The following is a 15629-nucleotide window of genomic DNA, read 5'->3' on the forward strand; positions in this document are numbered from 1 at the left end:
GAGTATTTTTATATCCTTATAATTATTATTAGGAAAACAACTCCACAGTTACGTATGGGTATAAATATATTTGAAAATAAATCTATAGAGAGAGCTTTCGGAGATTGAAAGTGGGAATGGAAGAGACTTCCGAAATTCTCTGTATAAATTTATTTTTTAATATGTACCCATACATAAGTGTGAGTTTATTCTCCATTTCAAGACTCATGCTATTATTATTATTATTATTATTATTATTATTATTATTATTATTATTATTATTAAAATGCCCCGTAGGCCTGCGCAAGGCCTAACTCAGCAAGGCTGCTGTCTTCACGACCTACTTCAACACTTAAAATAGACTCTCTCTCTCTCTCTCTCTCTCTCTCTCTCTCTCTCTCTCTCTCTCTCTCTCTCTCTCTCTCTAATCAAGCTTATATTTCTCGTATTTCATTGTGGTGTGGTAAAACACTGTTTGGTAAAACTCTCTCTCTCTCTCTCTCTCTCTCTCTCTTCTAATCTAAGCTTATATTTCTCGCTTATATTTCATAGTGGCGTGGTAAAACATTCTCTCTCTCTCTCTCTCTCTCTCTCTCTCTCTCTCTCTCTCTCTCTCTCTCTCTCTCTCTCTCTCTCTTTCTAATCTAGTTTACTGTATATTTCTCGTATATATTCCACAGTGGCGTGATAAAACATTCTCTCTCTCTCTCTCTCTCTCTCTCTCTCTCTCTCTCTCTCTCTCTCTTAGACTAGTCTACTGTATATTTCTCGTATAGATTTCATAGTGGCGTGGTAAAACATTCTCTCTCTCTCTCTCTCTCTCTCTCTCTCTCTCTCTCTCTCTCTCTCTCTCTCTCTCTCCCCAACCCCGACCCGAACGCAAGAGGAAGAAGGCTTGCAGAACGTGAATTTATATCAGCGCTGGTCGAGGTCTCTGCAAAATTATTGCCGGCGTAAATAAAGAGACTAAAAACCTTCGGTTGTTTACTCAGTCACAACTTAAAACACATCAAAAGAATACGATGAACGACCTCACTGTGCTTCATCATCATCTTCTTCTTCTATTCACGGCTGGAAATTTATGGTACTTCTCAACGCTTGGCGAATAATGCTGTTTCCCCTTCTCTCTCTCTCTCTCTCTCTCTCTCTCTCTCTCTCTCTCTCTCTCTCTCTCTCTCTCTCTCTCTCTCTCTCTCTATTTATGGCTGGAAACAGACCCTCACATTTCAAGATGGGTACAAACAACTACATTTCTCTCTCTCTCTCTCTCTCTCTCTCTCTCTCTCTCTCTCTCTCTCTCTCTCTCTCTCTTTAATCTAGCGTATATTTTCCGTGTATATTTCATTGTGGTGTGGTAAAACATTCTCTCTCTCTCTCTCTCTCTCTCTCTCTCTCTCTCTCTCTCTCTCTCTCTCTCTCTCTCTTTCTTCTAATTTAGTTTATATTTCTCGTATATATTTCATAGTGGCGTAGTAAAACATTCTCTCTCTCTCTCTCTCTCTCTCTCTCTCTCTCTCTCTCTCTCTCTCTCTCTCTCTCTCTCTCTCAATACCTGAGTTGCCCAATACAATTTCTTACGCTCAACTAAAACACAATGAAACTGGTAAATAAATTTTAAAACGCCATTAGAGTTCAAACACAATCCGCGCACGCAAAACTTGCGTTGACCCACAACGCTCCAAAACAAAAACAAAACAAAACAATACAAAAAAAAGTTAAATACGAAACAAGAAATGAGCACAATCTCCTTTTATCGCCTCGATAGCTTCCCAGGACCAACGTCCATTAGGAGCACGTACCATTATTCATTACGGCTGATTGAAAATCCCTTAATAAGTGTAAGAGCGATCGCAGGGCCGCGTGACACGCGAAAGTTCTCCTCGGACTTTTGGGTCCGTGAAATAACGCAATCCGGTGACACTATTAAGCATGGCACTCCGCCAGGCAATAACGGGTTAATAACGGCTCTAATCACTAACTGCTCGGCACATTTGACGCCGGTCGTAAATCCGTCAGCCAAATTTGGCTGGAATTAGCAATCGCAGATTTCGTTAACGACCTCCAAAATGATTTTTCCGTTAATTCGTTCGGGAGCGGATAACGCGAGGGGGGGGAAGGGGAAGCTAAACTAGTCGTTAAGGAATAACGTCAAAAGGACGAAATGTCAAGCTGGTGAGAATGGCCAGGCGCTTTGGCCAAGCATGAAAATGTTCATGAAGCGATAAAACCAAGGACTCTTTCCTCTTTTCGTAATGGCAAACTCGTGTGCAGTGATCACAGCTGCTTTCGTGATGGCGTCTTGAATCAAACTGAATATAGAGTTTAAGCCAAAGGCCAAGCGCTGGGACCTATGAGGCTATTCAGCGCTGAAAGGGAAATTGACAGTAAACAGGTCTGAAAGGTGCAACTGGAGGAAAACCTCGCAGTTGCATTTTGGATCAATTGTTAATTATTAGGAGAAGATGGAAAAGATGGAAAGTAAGATGGAAGTAAGAGAATATGAACGGAGGTCCAGTAAAAGGAATGAAAGGGGTTGCAGCCAGGGGCGGAAGGGACGCTGCCCACAGTGCACCGCCATGAAGTACACTACGGAACCCTAAACCTGGCCAATACCACCTTTTGGAACACCTCAGGATGAGCCCTTGTTCTTGTTTTCTCAAGGCTCACCAGACAAAACGTTACTTTTTTCAGAAGGCTCACCTCATAGGATGAGTGTGTGTGTTCTTGTTTCTCGAGGCTCAAAGTTAAGCTATAAGACAAAAATGTTCTTACTGTATAATATATATATATATATATATATATATATATATATATATATATATATATATATATATATATATATATATATATATATATATATATATATATATATATATATATATATATATCTATATATATGTGTATATATATAGCATGCAAGAGAGGCCCACAAAATACTTAACACAAACAAATCCACGATTCAAAAGAACAGCCAAGTTGATCACAAGCTACACACAAAACTAAATAATACGAAAAACAAAACACGGAAAACGTTTGCTTAAAAATTCAATTCAGCTAACATGGTTTCTTGAACGCAGTAAAACGGAAAAAAAACTTGCTTGCACGCAACGTCAAAGTTGTTCAGGACTTTTGGGAACATCAATATTTACGTGGAATGTGGGTGGGGTGGGTTGGGTGGGAAACAGGGGAGTGGGTTTGTATGGTGGGTTGGAAATAAAGCCTTTAATTTATTATGATGCCAATATGGGTTTATTAAACTTGCCAAGGGGAGGCAGTTTTGTATGTATAGCCTATATATATATAAATATTATATATATATATATATTATATTATGATGTCAATTTCATATATTATATTATATATATTATATATATATATATTATATAAAATATAAGTAGTTATATATTGTTTTATACATATATACATATATATATATATATATATATATATATATATATATATATATATATATATATATATATATATATAATGTTTGTCCCGTGTGAGCTTTACGGGCTTTGAATAATAACAGCAATAAGTATATTTCAGGAACTTCGTTTTGACATACATTCTTGAAAAGCAGAACACACTGAGAGACATTGTTGCAAATCAAAAGAACAATGAAAAGAAGAACAACAAAATTTTCGGACACTAATTTAAGTAAAGAAAACTAAACTTCAGCTATGACAAACTTCTCAACCTTCGTGAGGAATGATAGAAATTTAAATTAAAGCCTCAGCAACTTCAAAGCAGTGCTCGCAAGCAGATACAAAAGAACAAAGGAAAGCCTTTTAAAGGATAATATAAATACGGGCTTCGTGCAACGGCAAGCAACGGCCATTACTGTACTTCGCGAATACAAAAGCACTCGGAGGGAATCGGTTAAATTACAGTAATGGAGCAGCAGAACCCTCAGCGTATATCTGCCACCCATAAATCTCGCGCCAAATCTGAATGGTAATATCCACCGGGCGCGAAGCATTTCGGGGCTGCGAGCATATTTCACCTTAATGGCGCTTTTAAAACCTCGTCATTTTGACCGTCGGCGGCCATGGCCACGATACACAGGCATTCTTCAGTGCCTGTCAGAGAGAGGGAAAAGAAAAATTTGCGACAATATTTCTCTGTCCTCAGGAGTGAGGGGTGTCCCGCTGACCAGGTGACTTGCAAACTATTCCCCGAACTGTGCACGGTCACCCGTTCATATTCTGTCTCGCTTCTCATCTTAGTTGTTCAACTTCTCTAACAAGGTCTTTACCTAGTTTTCATACAGCTCTCATTTGAGAACATACAACTCTATCCACATTTATACGTACAGAGAGAGAGAGAGAGAGAGAGAGAGAGAGAGAGAGAGAGAGAGAGAGAGAGAGAATCCTGGGCCGAATTAAACTCGCCCACACAATGTACTTCTCGGGCCTCAGAATGACCCACTGCCATTCCCACCCGACTCTCAGTACCTGTGGACAGTCTCACGGATGGTAACCAATCCATCTGCTGACCATAATCCCATTGTTGAAATTAAATGGCCGAGATATAAAGCAGTGTAAACAGAACCCTACGTCGTTTCCCTTCTTGGGGTTACTCAATTATTGACATGATTATTATTATTATTATTATTATTATTATTATTATTATTATTATTATTATTATTATTATTATTATTATTATTCAGAAGATGAAACCTAATCGTATGGAACAAGCCCACCAAAGGGGCCACTGACCTGAAATTCGGGCTTCCAAAGAATATTAAGGTGTTCATTAGGAAGAAGTAACAAAAGGTAATGGGAAATGCAAAAGAAAGAGCTCCTGATTATTAAAAAAAGAAAAAATAAATTAGTAAATACATAAACAGATAAAAATGTATTAAAATGCAAGGAGAACAGTACTAGGGTAATACTGCATTGCATTTTCGCTTGAACTTTTGAAGTTCCAACGTGGATACTGTGTGTGTGTGTGTGTGTGTGTGTGTGTGTGTGTGTGTGTGTGTGTGTGTGTGTGTGCGCGCGATTCTTCACCACCACCTTTCCCCAAGAACGGTGCAAGAAGCAATGAGGAAGTGACTCTCCGTCCCTCGTTTGTGCCAAGATATGCAACGCTCGCTCTCTTTGTACACCAAACTACCGTCTATACATTCGCATCAACACACACACACACACGGACACTCGAAAGTAACGAGAATTATGAATAAAGCAAAACCCTAAGGGACGCTGGCAAGATGTACATATATCTTCGAGTTACAAGTAATAATAATAATAATAATAATAATAATAATAATAATAATAATAATAATAATAATAATAATAATAATAATAATAATAATTTCGGATGACTCAAAGTTTTACCTGATAAATAACCAACTTCCATCTTTTAATAATTTCTTATTTTCTTCCTTTCTTTCTATATTTTCCTACCTTTTAATAATAATAATAATAATAATAATAAAAAATTATAACAACAACAACAATAATAATAATAATAATAATAATAATAATAATAATAATTAATAATAATGAAGAGGAACACAAATGCTGTTTCTAAAAATACCATACCCATCGACTGTACTTTTCATTATTCCTCCTCCTCCTCCTCCTCCTCCTCCTCCTCCTCCTCCTCCTCCTCCTCCTCCTCCCTCCTCCCTCCTCCTCCTCCTCCTCCCTCCTCCTCCTCCTCTTCTTCCAATCTTTCACAAGAGCTACAGCCCCAAGGTAGGCTCGCGCCTAATCTGGAGTGGGTGTTACAAAAGCAGATTTAATGGCCTCAAAAACAAGGACTTAAACCACAAAACGGGAGGCGATAATGGGAGATGAGAGAGCTACGACCGACTGCGGGAAGTCAGCAGAGAGAGAGAGAGAGAGAGAGAGAGAGAGAGAGAGAGAGAGAGAGAGAGAGAGAGAGAGAGACAAGGAGGGAGACAAGGATGGGAAAATGGGAAAATGGCGAGGATATTTATATATATGTAGCCTCTATGTGTGTGTGTAGTAGTGTGTATGTATGTATATATATATATATATATATATATATGAGCATACACACAAACAATATATATATATATATATATATAATATATATATATATATATATATATATATATATAAATATATATATATATAATATATATATTATATATATATATATATATATATATATATATATATATATATCCCCGATAGGAAAAAGTCCAGGGGCTAAGACAACAGTGATCCATTACGAAGTTAAAGTTAAAGCCCTCCTGGGCCTCTGTAGGCTCATAGGGCAGGCGCTGATCTCCTGTTTACGAAATCGCAACAAAACCTAGCCTTCGACAGATCGGCCCCGAATCTCCTTGTGAAACAAAGGATCGCAGCCGTGGTAACGGAAATCAATAAAAATAAAAAGAGTTATGCCACAAACGTGTCCATTATTCGCCCGCATCTCGGAAAACTAAAAAAAAAAAAAAAAAAAAAAAACTGTACCCATCCACGGGTGTGAGCGATGGGAGGTCTGTCCACCATTTGAGGCCTCTCCTACACATGTATAGTAAATGTCATAACCATCCATATGGTACCATCTTCTCTAGCTGTCATGGTGGTAGGGAAATTTGGACGGGATGGGGTGGGAAGGACGGACAGACAGACAGACGGACAGACAGCTAAGCCACATTATCAAATGCCTTGCATTAAATCCTGGGTGTTTAAACATAGACACCAACTTACACCAAGTGCTGGGAGCAATGAAATCATTCGGCTCTGAAAGGAAAACTGAGAGTAGAATGGTTTGAAAGGCGTAACAGGAGGAAAACCTCGCAGTTGCTCTGTGAAACAATTGTTAGGCAGAGGGAGGAAAGTACGGTGAAAGGAAAAGAATACGAACGGAGGTACAGTAAAAGGAATGAAAGGGATGCAGCTGGGGGCCGAAGGGGGCTGCAAAGAACTTAAGTAATGCCTACTACAGTGCACCGGACGATGTGCACTGACGGCACTAACCCCCAACGGAGGCAATTACCGACTGTATTAAGTAATTGCGACGAATCTGACGACGTAGTCGATTGGGAAATTGCTGAGCAAATGTTTACCTCAACAGTTTTTTCAAACGCTATATTACACGCCATATTGACAAAGCATATTTCGAACTTACTTGTAACTTGTTGACAGCTCATCCAAGTCCCGCACACTTCCAAAGCGCTCGCAGGACCTCCATTATCAAATTGCTAGTTTATTCATCAGATGTATTTGCTCACATCCATATTCCACATTCGCTGTTTGATATTCCATATCATAGCATCGATTGAACAAAAAAGTTTTAAGTTTCTTTTTGAAAGACTTCAAATCCTCAATCTGGCTCAGCTTTCGCGTTATTACGTAAATACTTGTCTTTTATTTACAGTCCATATCGACAAACAACCTTTTTGTTCGTATGTCCATGCAAAGGTTCTGTAAAATATCTTCAAATTTTACTTATTTTTGCATCCAATATTTCCTAACAACTTTTCGAATATACAGTATGAGATTTATAAATGCAGCTTTGCTAATTTTGCTGACACTCTCTAGAAACAAAACAAAAAAAAGTTTCGGACCCACTTTTAATATAAATGTTCGGTATTTTTTTTTCAAGTTCATTCTTCCTCTTAAGGATCCTGAAAAGTCAGATTTCGAAACGTTTATATTTCTGTAAATACAGACTGTCAATAAAAGCACAGAAATGCTGAGGTATTTACATAACTTTTAGGACGTAATGTCCAAAACGTCCTTGTCAATATGGAATGTAAATAGTACATAAAAGTAAACATTTTAAGCCATGTCTTCGCATAACTCTAACGTTTACGTACGTCCAAAATATGGTTTCTCAATTTAAAGTGAAAATAAAAAAAAAAAGCTGTGTTCAGGGACAGTAAAGATAAATAATACGAAATCAGTAAATAAAAATTAATAAATACACAAACCTGATCAGGTCAAAACCGACCGGAATCTGAATGCAAAATTGGAATAAACAAAACCCGTTAAAACGAAAATAACATCCAAATCACTCTCGGGTTCAAATCAATTGTTTCTACATGAATAATTTGTCAATAAGGTAACATATGTTAAACGACACACACACACACACACAATGGGACGTGACCTATTGCATTCACACATGCGCACATAAAAGTGAAAACGATTACACGGCAGAACTTCCTGAATAATGGTTTGAAACATGTGAGCATCGTCATAAATGATCAGAACGTGAGCACCGGTATGGCGGTATCAGTGATCCCCCGAGTGAGCAACGGTATTGATGATCCTAAACATGTCGGCACTAGCATCAAATATACCAAGAGTTAGTACCAAATAGCAAATCTCCCACAGATGTGAGCACTGACATTTATCATCCCTCACAGAAGCATCAGAATTAAAGATCCTAAGGTGGTGGATATTAATATTTATGATCCCAGACATGACAGTATGGTATCAGTGATGCCAAACATGGAAGCGTCATTATCAAAGATTCCAAGCATGTGAAAATCGGCCTACATCAACGATCCTAAAGCATATTTGAACCACTATCGGTAATCCCAGCGTCGAAGCACCTGTATCGGTGATCCCAAACATGAAAATATTGGCGTCAAATATGGCAAACATCAGGCACTGGCATCAGAGATGACAAGTAGGCTATCCCAAACATTTGAGCACTGACATTATCAACCACAACTTAAGCATCAGTATTACAGATCCCAAACAGGTGAACATTTATATAAATCATCCCAAACATGGCAGTTTGGTATCAGTGATGCCAAACATGGAAGCATCGCCATCATCAAAGATTCCAAGCATATGAGCATCGGCCTATATCAACGATCCTAAAGCATATGAGAACTACTATCGGTGATAACCCCAGCGTTGAAGCATCTGCATTAATGATCCCAAACATGAAAGCATTAGCTTCAAATATGCCAAACATGCAGGCACTAGCATCAGCGATCCTAAAGAGCCGAAAAGCGACTGTATGCAAAATGCCGCTCCGGTTCGCATGACGGATTCGTCGCTTGTACGAGATGTCGCATCCGGTTTAATTGTTCAACAATGGGAAAAGAGGGAAAAAAATGGGCAGGTCCCTTTCATCAGGCTGGTTCCGGAAACAAAATCTCTCTCTCTCTCTCTCTCTCTCTCTCTCTCTCTCTCTCTCTCTCTCTCTCTCTCTCTCTCTCTCTCTACTTTTATCCGTTCCCTTTTATCCCTCCCATTTGGCTGTTTTGTTTCCTCTAATTTGTTACTCCGATTTCTATAATTCAATACAAAATCTTCATTGAGATGTTATTCCAACCCGCAACCAATCTGTGTCAACATTCACTTTCATAGCATTAACCGTTGACGTCAGCAAAACAAAAGAGTGACTTTCCACTGAGCCAGTCCACTTAAATGAAACCGTGAACGTACACATACACACATACATGAATACATACTGTACGGGATGAAATCGTGAATGTATACATACACACATGAATAATGAATACACACATACATACATACGCAACACGTACACTGGCAGTACATGGTAAATGCATATTTATATACTTATGATATATAATACATGCTTACACAGAAATCAATAAAGTTTTCAGTTTAGAACTTTGTTTGTGACGATACTCTGAAAACAGCAATTTGCAACCAGATACTTTCGAGGCTTGAATTATGTCAAACGTTATATACTACGGTCTCCCTAACTACCTACTAAGAAAATTGCAAGAGTGCAAAATTGAGCCGCCATGTTAATAAAAGGACTACATTCCCGTGACAATAACCCCAGCACTAATTGAGCTAAATTGACTCCCAGTAAAAGCTAGAATAGAATATAAAATACTTCTTGCAGTCTTTAAAGCACTAAAATATGGTGAACCAACATATCTGAGAAACTACTTAAGATTCTTTAGACCTGAAATGAATATTGTAATCAGACATGCAAGTGAAGCATATAGGCTATTTGAACCTAGAACAAATTGTAAGTCAGGAGAGAGAGCATTTGTACATTGCGCACCAAGATTATGCAACAAAATACCGCCTGAACTGAAGATCATACAAGAAGAAAGCAAATTTAAAAAAGAACTTGAGACTCTTCTATTCTGCAGGAGCTACGATACTGACGAGAAAACACCAAAAGACAATTATAATATATAAGACGCACCTTATTCTGAAGACGTACAAGGGCCCGCCACAGAGGGAATCATCCCTGTGGAGGGCTGTGCATAAAACCAAAGTGAAACTAAGTGAAGTATACTCTAGCCGAAAAAACTAAGCTGCTTTCAATAAATATAACCATCGCACTTACGGTCACAGAACATTAAAGATTTTGTACAACAGAATGGTTTTGGAATTTGAATATAGAATTTAGGCCAAGCTCAAGCGCTGGAACCTATGAGGTCATTCAGCGCTTAAAAGAAAAATTGACAGCAAGGTGGTTTGAAAAGTGTAACAGGAGGAAAATTTCGCAGTTGCACTGTGAAACAATTGTTAAAGGGTGGGAAGCCAGATGGAAGAAAGAGAATATGAATGGAGACACAGTAAAAGGAATAAAAGAAGTAGCAGCCATGAGCCCGGGGACGCTGCAAAGAATCTTGAGTAATGCCTACAGTGCATCACGAGGCGCGCTGACGGCAGTAACCCCCTCTACGGAGAAGAGAATGGTTTTGGTTGTCCCTCACCCTCCATAGTCAAGAGAAACGACGGGCTGTGGACCCTCAGACGAACAGAATTATGTCAAACGCCAAACGTTCTTCACAAAACGAAACACGTTCTGCTTCGATAAAAAAGGCATCGTGGTTTGCGTCTAGTATCTCGAAGTTGCAGGCTACGCTGAACCGTTTCCCACTTCAATTACCTCTTCAGCGCTGCAAAATGGGTCTCTAAACTATACAAGCCAAATGCCTACAAAGCGAGTTGGCGCACCTAACAACGTATTAGCGAAACTATCGAGCCATTCAAAACGCATCTTTTCAATACTTCTGTCAGAAACCGGAGAGAGAGAGAGAGAGAGAGAGAGAGAGAGAGAGAGAGAGAGAGAGAGAGAGAGAGAGAGTCTACACAACCGACATACTATCTGAACATGTTCGAAATCGACAACTTTGAAATGTTAACTGGAACTGTCTGAGATCAAACTCCTCCTTCCTTAGCAACGCCTAATTCAACAGCACACATACAGTATTTCCAGGCCGTCTCAGCCTTCATACCATAAAAAAAAAAAACTTGAATCAAATGAATAATCTCATACCAAATAATAAAAAGAAACTAACAAATTTACTCGGATATCGCGAGATTTAAAGTCGTATGCATGAACGGCTTGTTAGCGATTACGTGTATGAGACTACTATACCTAAACCGTGTATGAGATACCGGATCCCCAGGTAATACTGACAGTACTACCCATAAAATAGCGGAGGCAAAATACTTGCAAACGTGCAGTGGCCACAGCAGTTTTCCAACAGGTCGATAAATTTGTTAGATTTACCTGTATCATTTACAATCAAAAGGCAAAACAAGGCAGTTGAAAGATTCATAAACAAGCTGGTTAAACGAATGAAAGGCGCCATATTCATTATAATTCAGGCATATGTAACAAACACAAAGTGAAATTATATGCGTGAATAAAAGAAAAGTGACTGGAATAATATACACTGGTTATTTAAAATGTATGGGAGTTATAAAAACAAACAAACAAAAAACAACTTCTCTCGCAGTCTGAGGACCAGATATACAATCGTTTATTACCACTGACGAAGACACATGTTACAGTGAAAATACAACTAACCGTCTCCAACACAACAGCGATATCTGGAAAATGAATGATAAAAATTATCATTACATTATTTCCTAATAAACGTCTCAAGGTGTCACAACCAAAATAAACGATATTCGGTTATAATAATGAATACTTTTAGGCTACAACTACAGGTAAAAAGGTATGATTCCGACGAATTTTCATATCGATAATAACGTCTATTAACTTTATTTCAGATCGTTGCATTATACTATTACAGAAGCAGATACAACAGACACGGTCTCTTGCCTCTTATTCCCACTCTCACCCAACCACACTTAGAGCAATGGCCCAAGCTAGCTTAATCTAAACCAGCCAACAATATACATTGGGAAAACGGGAAACTAAATTGTAACGGCTATAATAATAATAATAATAATAATAATAATAATAATAATAATAATAATAAATGTGATACAGACACCGGCCAAAGAACAACACTTTCACTACCAAACAGGTAATTTGCCATGGAATGGCCTATGAAGACGTATTGCCTTCACAATATACTGTACTTGGTCCAAGTTTTCGATATCAATCGGGGCATTAGAACTATGATGGAAATGAACTTCAGCAAAAAATGGGTATTTTCGGTTACGTCCAAGGAAACCGAGCTCGGGACGATGCAGTACCACAATGGGACCACCAATTGAAATTTCGATTACATCTAGACCGAGGGCGCGTCGGCCTGCCACAGGAGGAGCAGGGTTCCCATTCGGTTTAATTTTCTTACGTTGTCTCCGAAAGGACGCTTCAAAAGCCGCATCCACTCGACATTAAATCGGCGAACGTTTGAAATTAATAGCGAAAGTGAATGGCGTCTTTCATTATATAGTCTAACAATTACAAAACAGAGCCCAAAACAGTCTAGTGACGGACATGCATGACAAGCTATACAAATGTCACACTAAAAGTCAGGGGGCATATATAAATATAAATATATTTACATACATACATACATATATAAAAATATATATTTATATACATTATATATAAATATATATAGATATATATAAACCCCCTTTTCCACTTAAATATATATATATATATATATATATATATATATATATATATATATATATATATATATATATATATATATATATAACCGCCTTTTCCACTTCAGAAAGTCTGACACACGCACACACACATTCGGTACAAGGCAAACGACAAACACCAACAACTGTCAAAAGTAACTTACAAAACCATAGCCTCTGCTCTTTCCGGTCTGTCTGTCGGTGATGACAACGGCCTCCTCGATCTCGCCGTAGACTTCGAAGTGCTCCCGCAGACTCTTGTCGGTGGTGTGATACGGGAGGCCGCCCACGAATATCTTGGTGAAGGTAGTGTCCTTCTGGCTGATACCGGGCGCTTCGATAGCCTGAGGGTGCATCGTCGGCGTGGTGATTGCGGAGGGCATGGTGGCTGGTAGGGCCCCTTGCATAAGCATGGTTCGTGTGTGTATGTGAAGTGGTGAAACGAAAAAGAGAGAGAGAGACGGGTAGGACGGTCTACCTTAACGCGAGCACGTAACACGCTACACTGGACCCCTTTCGGAGCACGCACCCTAACCCCGAGCGAGAGAAGATACCTGGCACTCGATAATTGCCGTTTTGTCTATTTTCTCGCCTGTTCAGCCTTCTTTACCGATCCGTAATCAGCACTCGTAGGTGTTGCAGTTTCATTGAACAGTACATAAGAACTAAATGATCTATTCAAATGTCCATTTTAAGTCGATCTAGCAAGTGGAAAACCTTGGGCACACAGCGTTGGCAACTCAGGAAGACGAACACTAGACCTCGGTAGATCGCACGCGCTGGGGGTACTGCGCATGCGGCATGGGGTGGGAGCCACGTGGGTCTACCGGTTTAGACTAAGAACAGCTGCAACAAAGCGAATATCAACAAAAATTAAAGTCCAGTCACTGGTACCAGATTTAGTGACAAAACAGAGATGAAATTGCCTTGTTGATGAAAAGTTTTTTGTCTTCAGATTGTTGGCAGGTATAATAATATTTATCTTGCTGTGATGAATTTTAACTATTAATTAAACGCTACTTCGTGTGATATATAAACAATACTGATCAAATGCCTTGACACTTAAAACTATCCAGTGCTATCCCCATCAGGAATATATTTAGTACTAACTGCATAAATAGACGGCAGAGAGCGAGTTCCTCTCGTGTCAGTCAAATAGCATGTATTAACAAAAATATCTGCGGTAAATTTACTTCATGTTTCAGTCAACCAGATGACCTATTCCAACAGAGTAGTTATAGGCCTACCGTCTATACACACAAAATAGAGGTGAATGGTGCAGTGCGTATTGGTTTGACGCGCTGTTGGTGAACATTTTCTGTAGGCATAGTGAATTCGATTTTAAATGATATTTGTAGCTTGATCTTTGTGAATATAGAGTAGTCACGAGTGTGTGACAAAAATTCATACGCTGTTACAAACTTTACAAACTTACCGGGATGCTTCCATGGTGGAGATAGGTTGGCATCGATGCTAAGTACAGAAACTAAGTTTCAACAGCAATATGTACAGTACAGTCGATATCAGCTTATATCTTTCTTGATACCTGGGTGGCCAAAAGCACTGTCTATTGTTATTTCTAAACCAGGCCATACTTCTGAGTCCTGGCCGGCACAGAAGTATTTTATGAACTACAATTTCCCGTTGGGTGTAGGGTATGCCCAAGGCATTGTGAAATCGATATGAAACGATGCTTGTGGCTAAATAATTGTGTGTAGATATAATTAGGTTTCAGCTATTCCCAAGGTATAATGAATTCGATATTAAACAATATTTGTGGCTTAATATTTGCGCGTATAATATATACTTAGATTTCAGTTATTTATTCGATATTAAACAACATTTGTGGCTTAATAGTACATATATACTTGATATCAGTTATTCCCAGTGTGGTGAATTCGATACTAAACAATGCTTATATCTATATCTATCTATATATATATATATATATATATATATATATATATATATATATATATATATATATATATATATATATATATATATATATATATATATATATATATATCGTCCTCCAGAAAGATGTTGACGCATATAATCCCTGTCTCTCAAAATACCATATCTCAGGGTCACGTGCGTCGAAAGAATCTCCCAGAATAGAGGGAGAGTTTCCTGCCAAGGGCAGGATCCTGTGGACCACGAAGCAACCTCTCCTCCTACGGGATAACTTCAGTAGGAATTTCTGTACCATAATGAGGAAGTTATTATATTAGTAGCTGCAGGACCTACGAGAGATTGAACGAGGCTTTGAGTAGCCTAATTTTTAGTGAAGTTTTTGTCTTTCGTTCGTAACTTACTGCATAATCTGCTCTCTTTCGAGAGTGGCTACAGGGAGGAAACAAGGTACCTGACGCTGTCCCTTTTCATATATATATATATATATATATATATATATATATATATATATATATATATATATATATATATATATATATACTGTATATATGTTTTATATATATGTATATATATAATATGTATACAAATATATACATGTATATATATATATATATATATATATACTTATAGATATGTTCATCTACTTACTAAAAATTCAGTAAATATACTTTTAATAATAGTCTGTGATATTCAGCATACTTCAATGCACGTATTTAAGCAAATGGGTAAAATATCAATGTATTGAAGCGTAAACTGGACGACATACAATATAATATTCTAACTGCATTTATGAGGGATAATATTGCTGTTGAAAAGTATTCAGTAGCAAGCACTAGCATTGAGCTCATTATCTTTATAATGACTCTGCTGTTAAACTCCCCCCCCCACACACACACACATACCTACACCTACACAGATCACAGATGCTTCATC

General features: G+C 38.1%; 1 protein-coding gene across 4 annotated transcripts in view; it reads right to left on the reverse strand.

Moving 5' to 3' along the window:
* The window catches only part of LOC136841840 (RNA-binding protein 24-B-like), a 134658-nt gene extending 121087 nt beyond the window's left edge, over window positions 1–13571 (reverse strand). The window contains exon 1 of one of the 4 annotated variants that reach the window (XM_067109221.1): window positions 12944–13571. In XM_067109221.1, the coding sequence (XP_066965322.1) occupies window positions 12944–13192 (249 nt within the window). In that variant the 5' untranslated portion in view covers window positions 13193–13571. The remainder of the gene's footprint in view (window positions 1–12943) is intronic. The other 3 variants (XM_067109223.1, XM_067109222.1, XM_067109224.1) reach the window with 3 other exon arrangements.
* Between the last annotated feature and the right edge of the window lie 2058 nt (window positions 13572–15629).

This window comes from Macrobrachium rosenbergii, chromosome 9, assembly GCF_040412425.1.
Source record: "Macrobrachium rosenbergii isolate ZJJX-2024 chromosome 9, ASM4041242v1, whole genome shotgun sequence".
Taxonomy (NCBI): Eukaryota; Metazoa; Arthropoda; class Malacostraca; order Decapoda; family Palaemonidae; genus Macrobrachium; species Macrobrachium rosenbergii.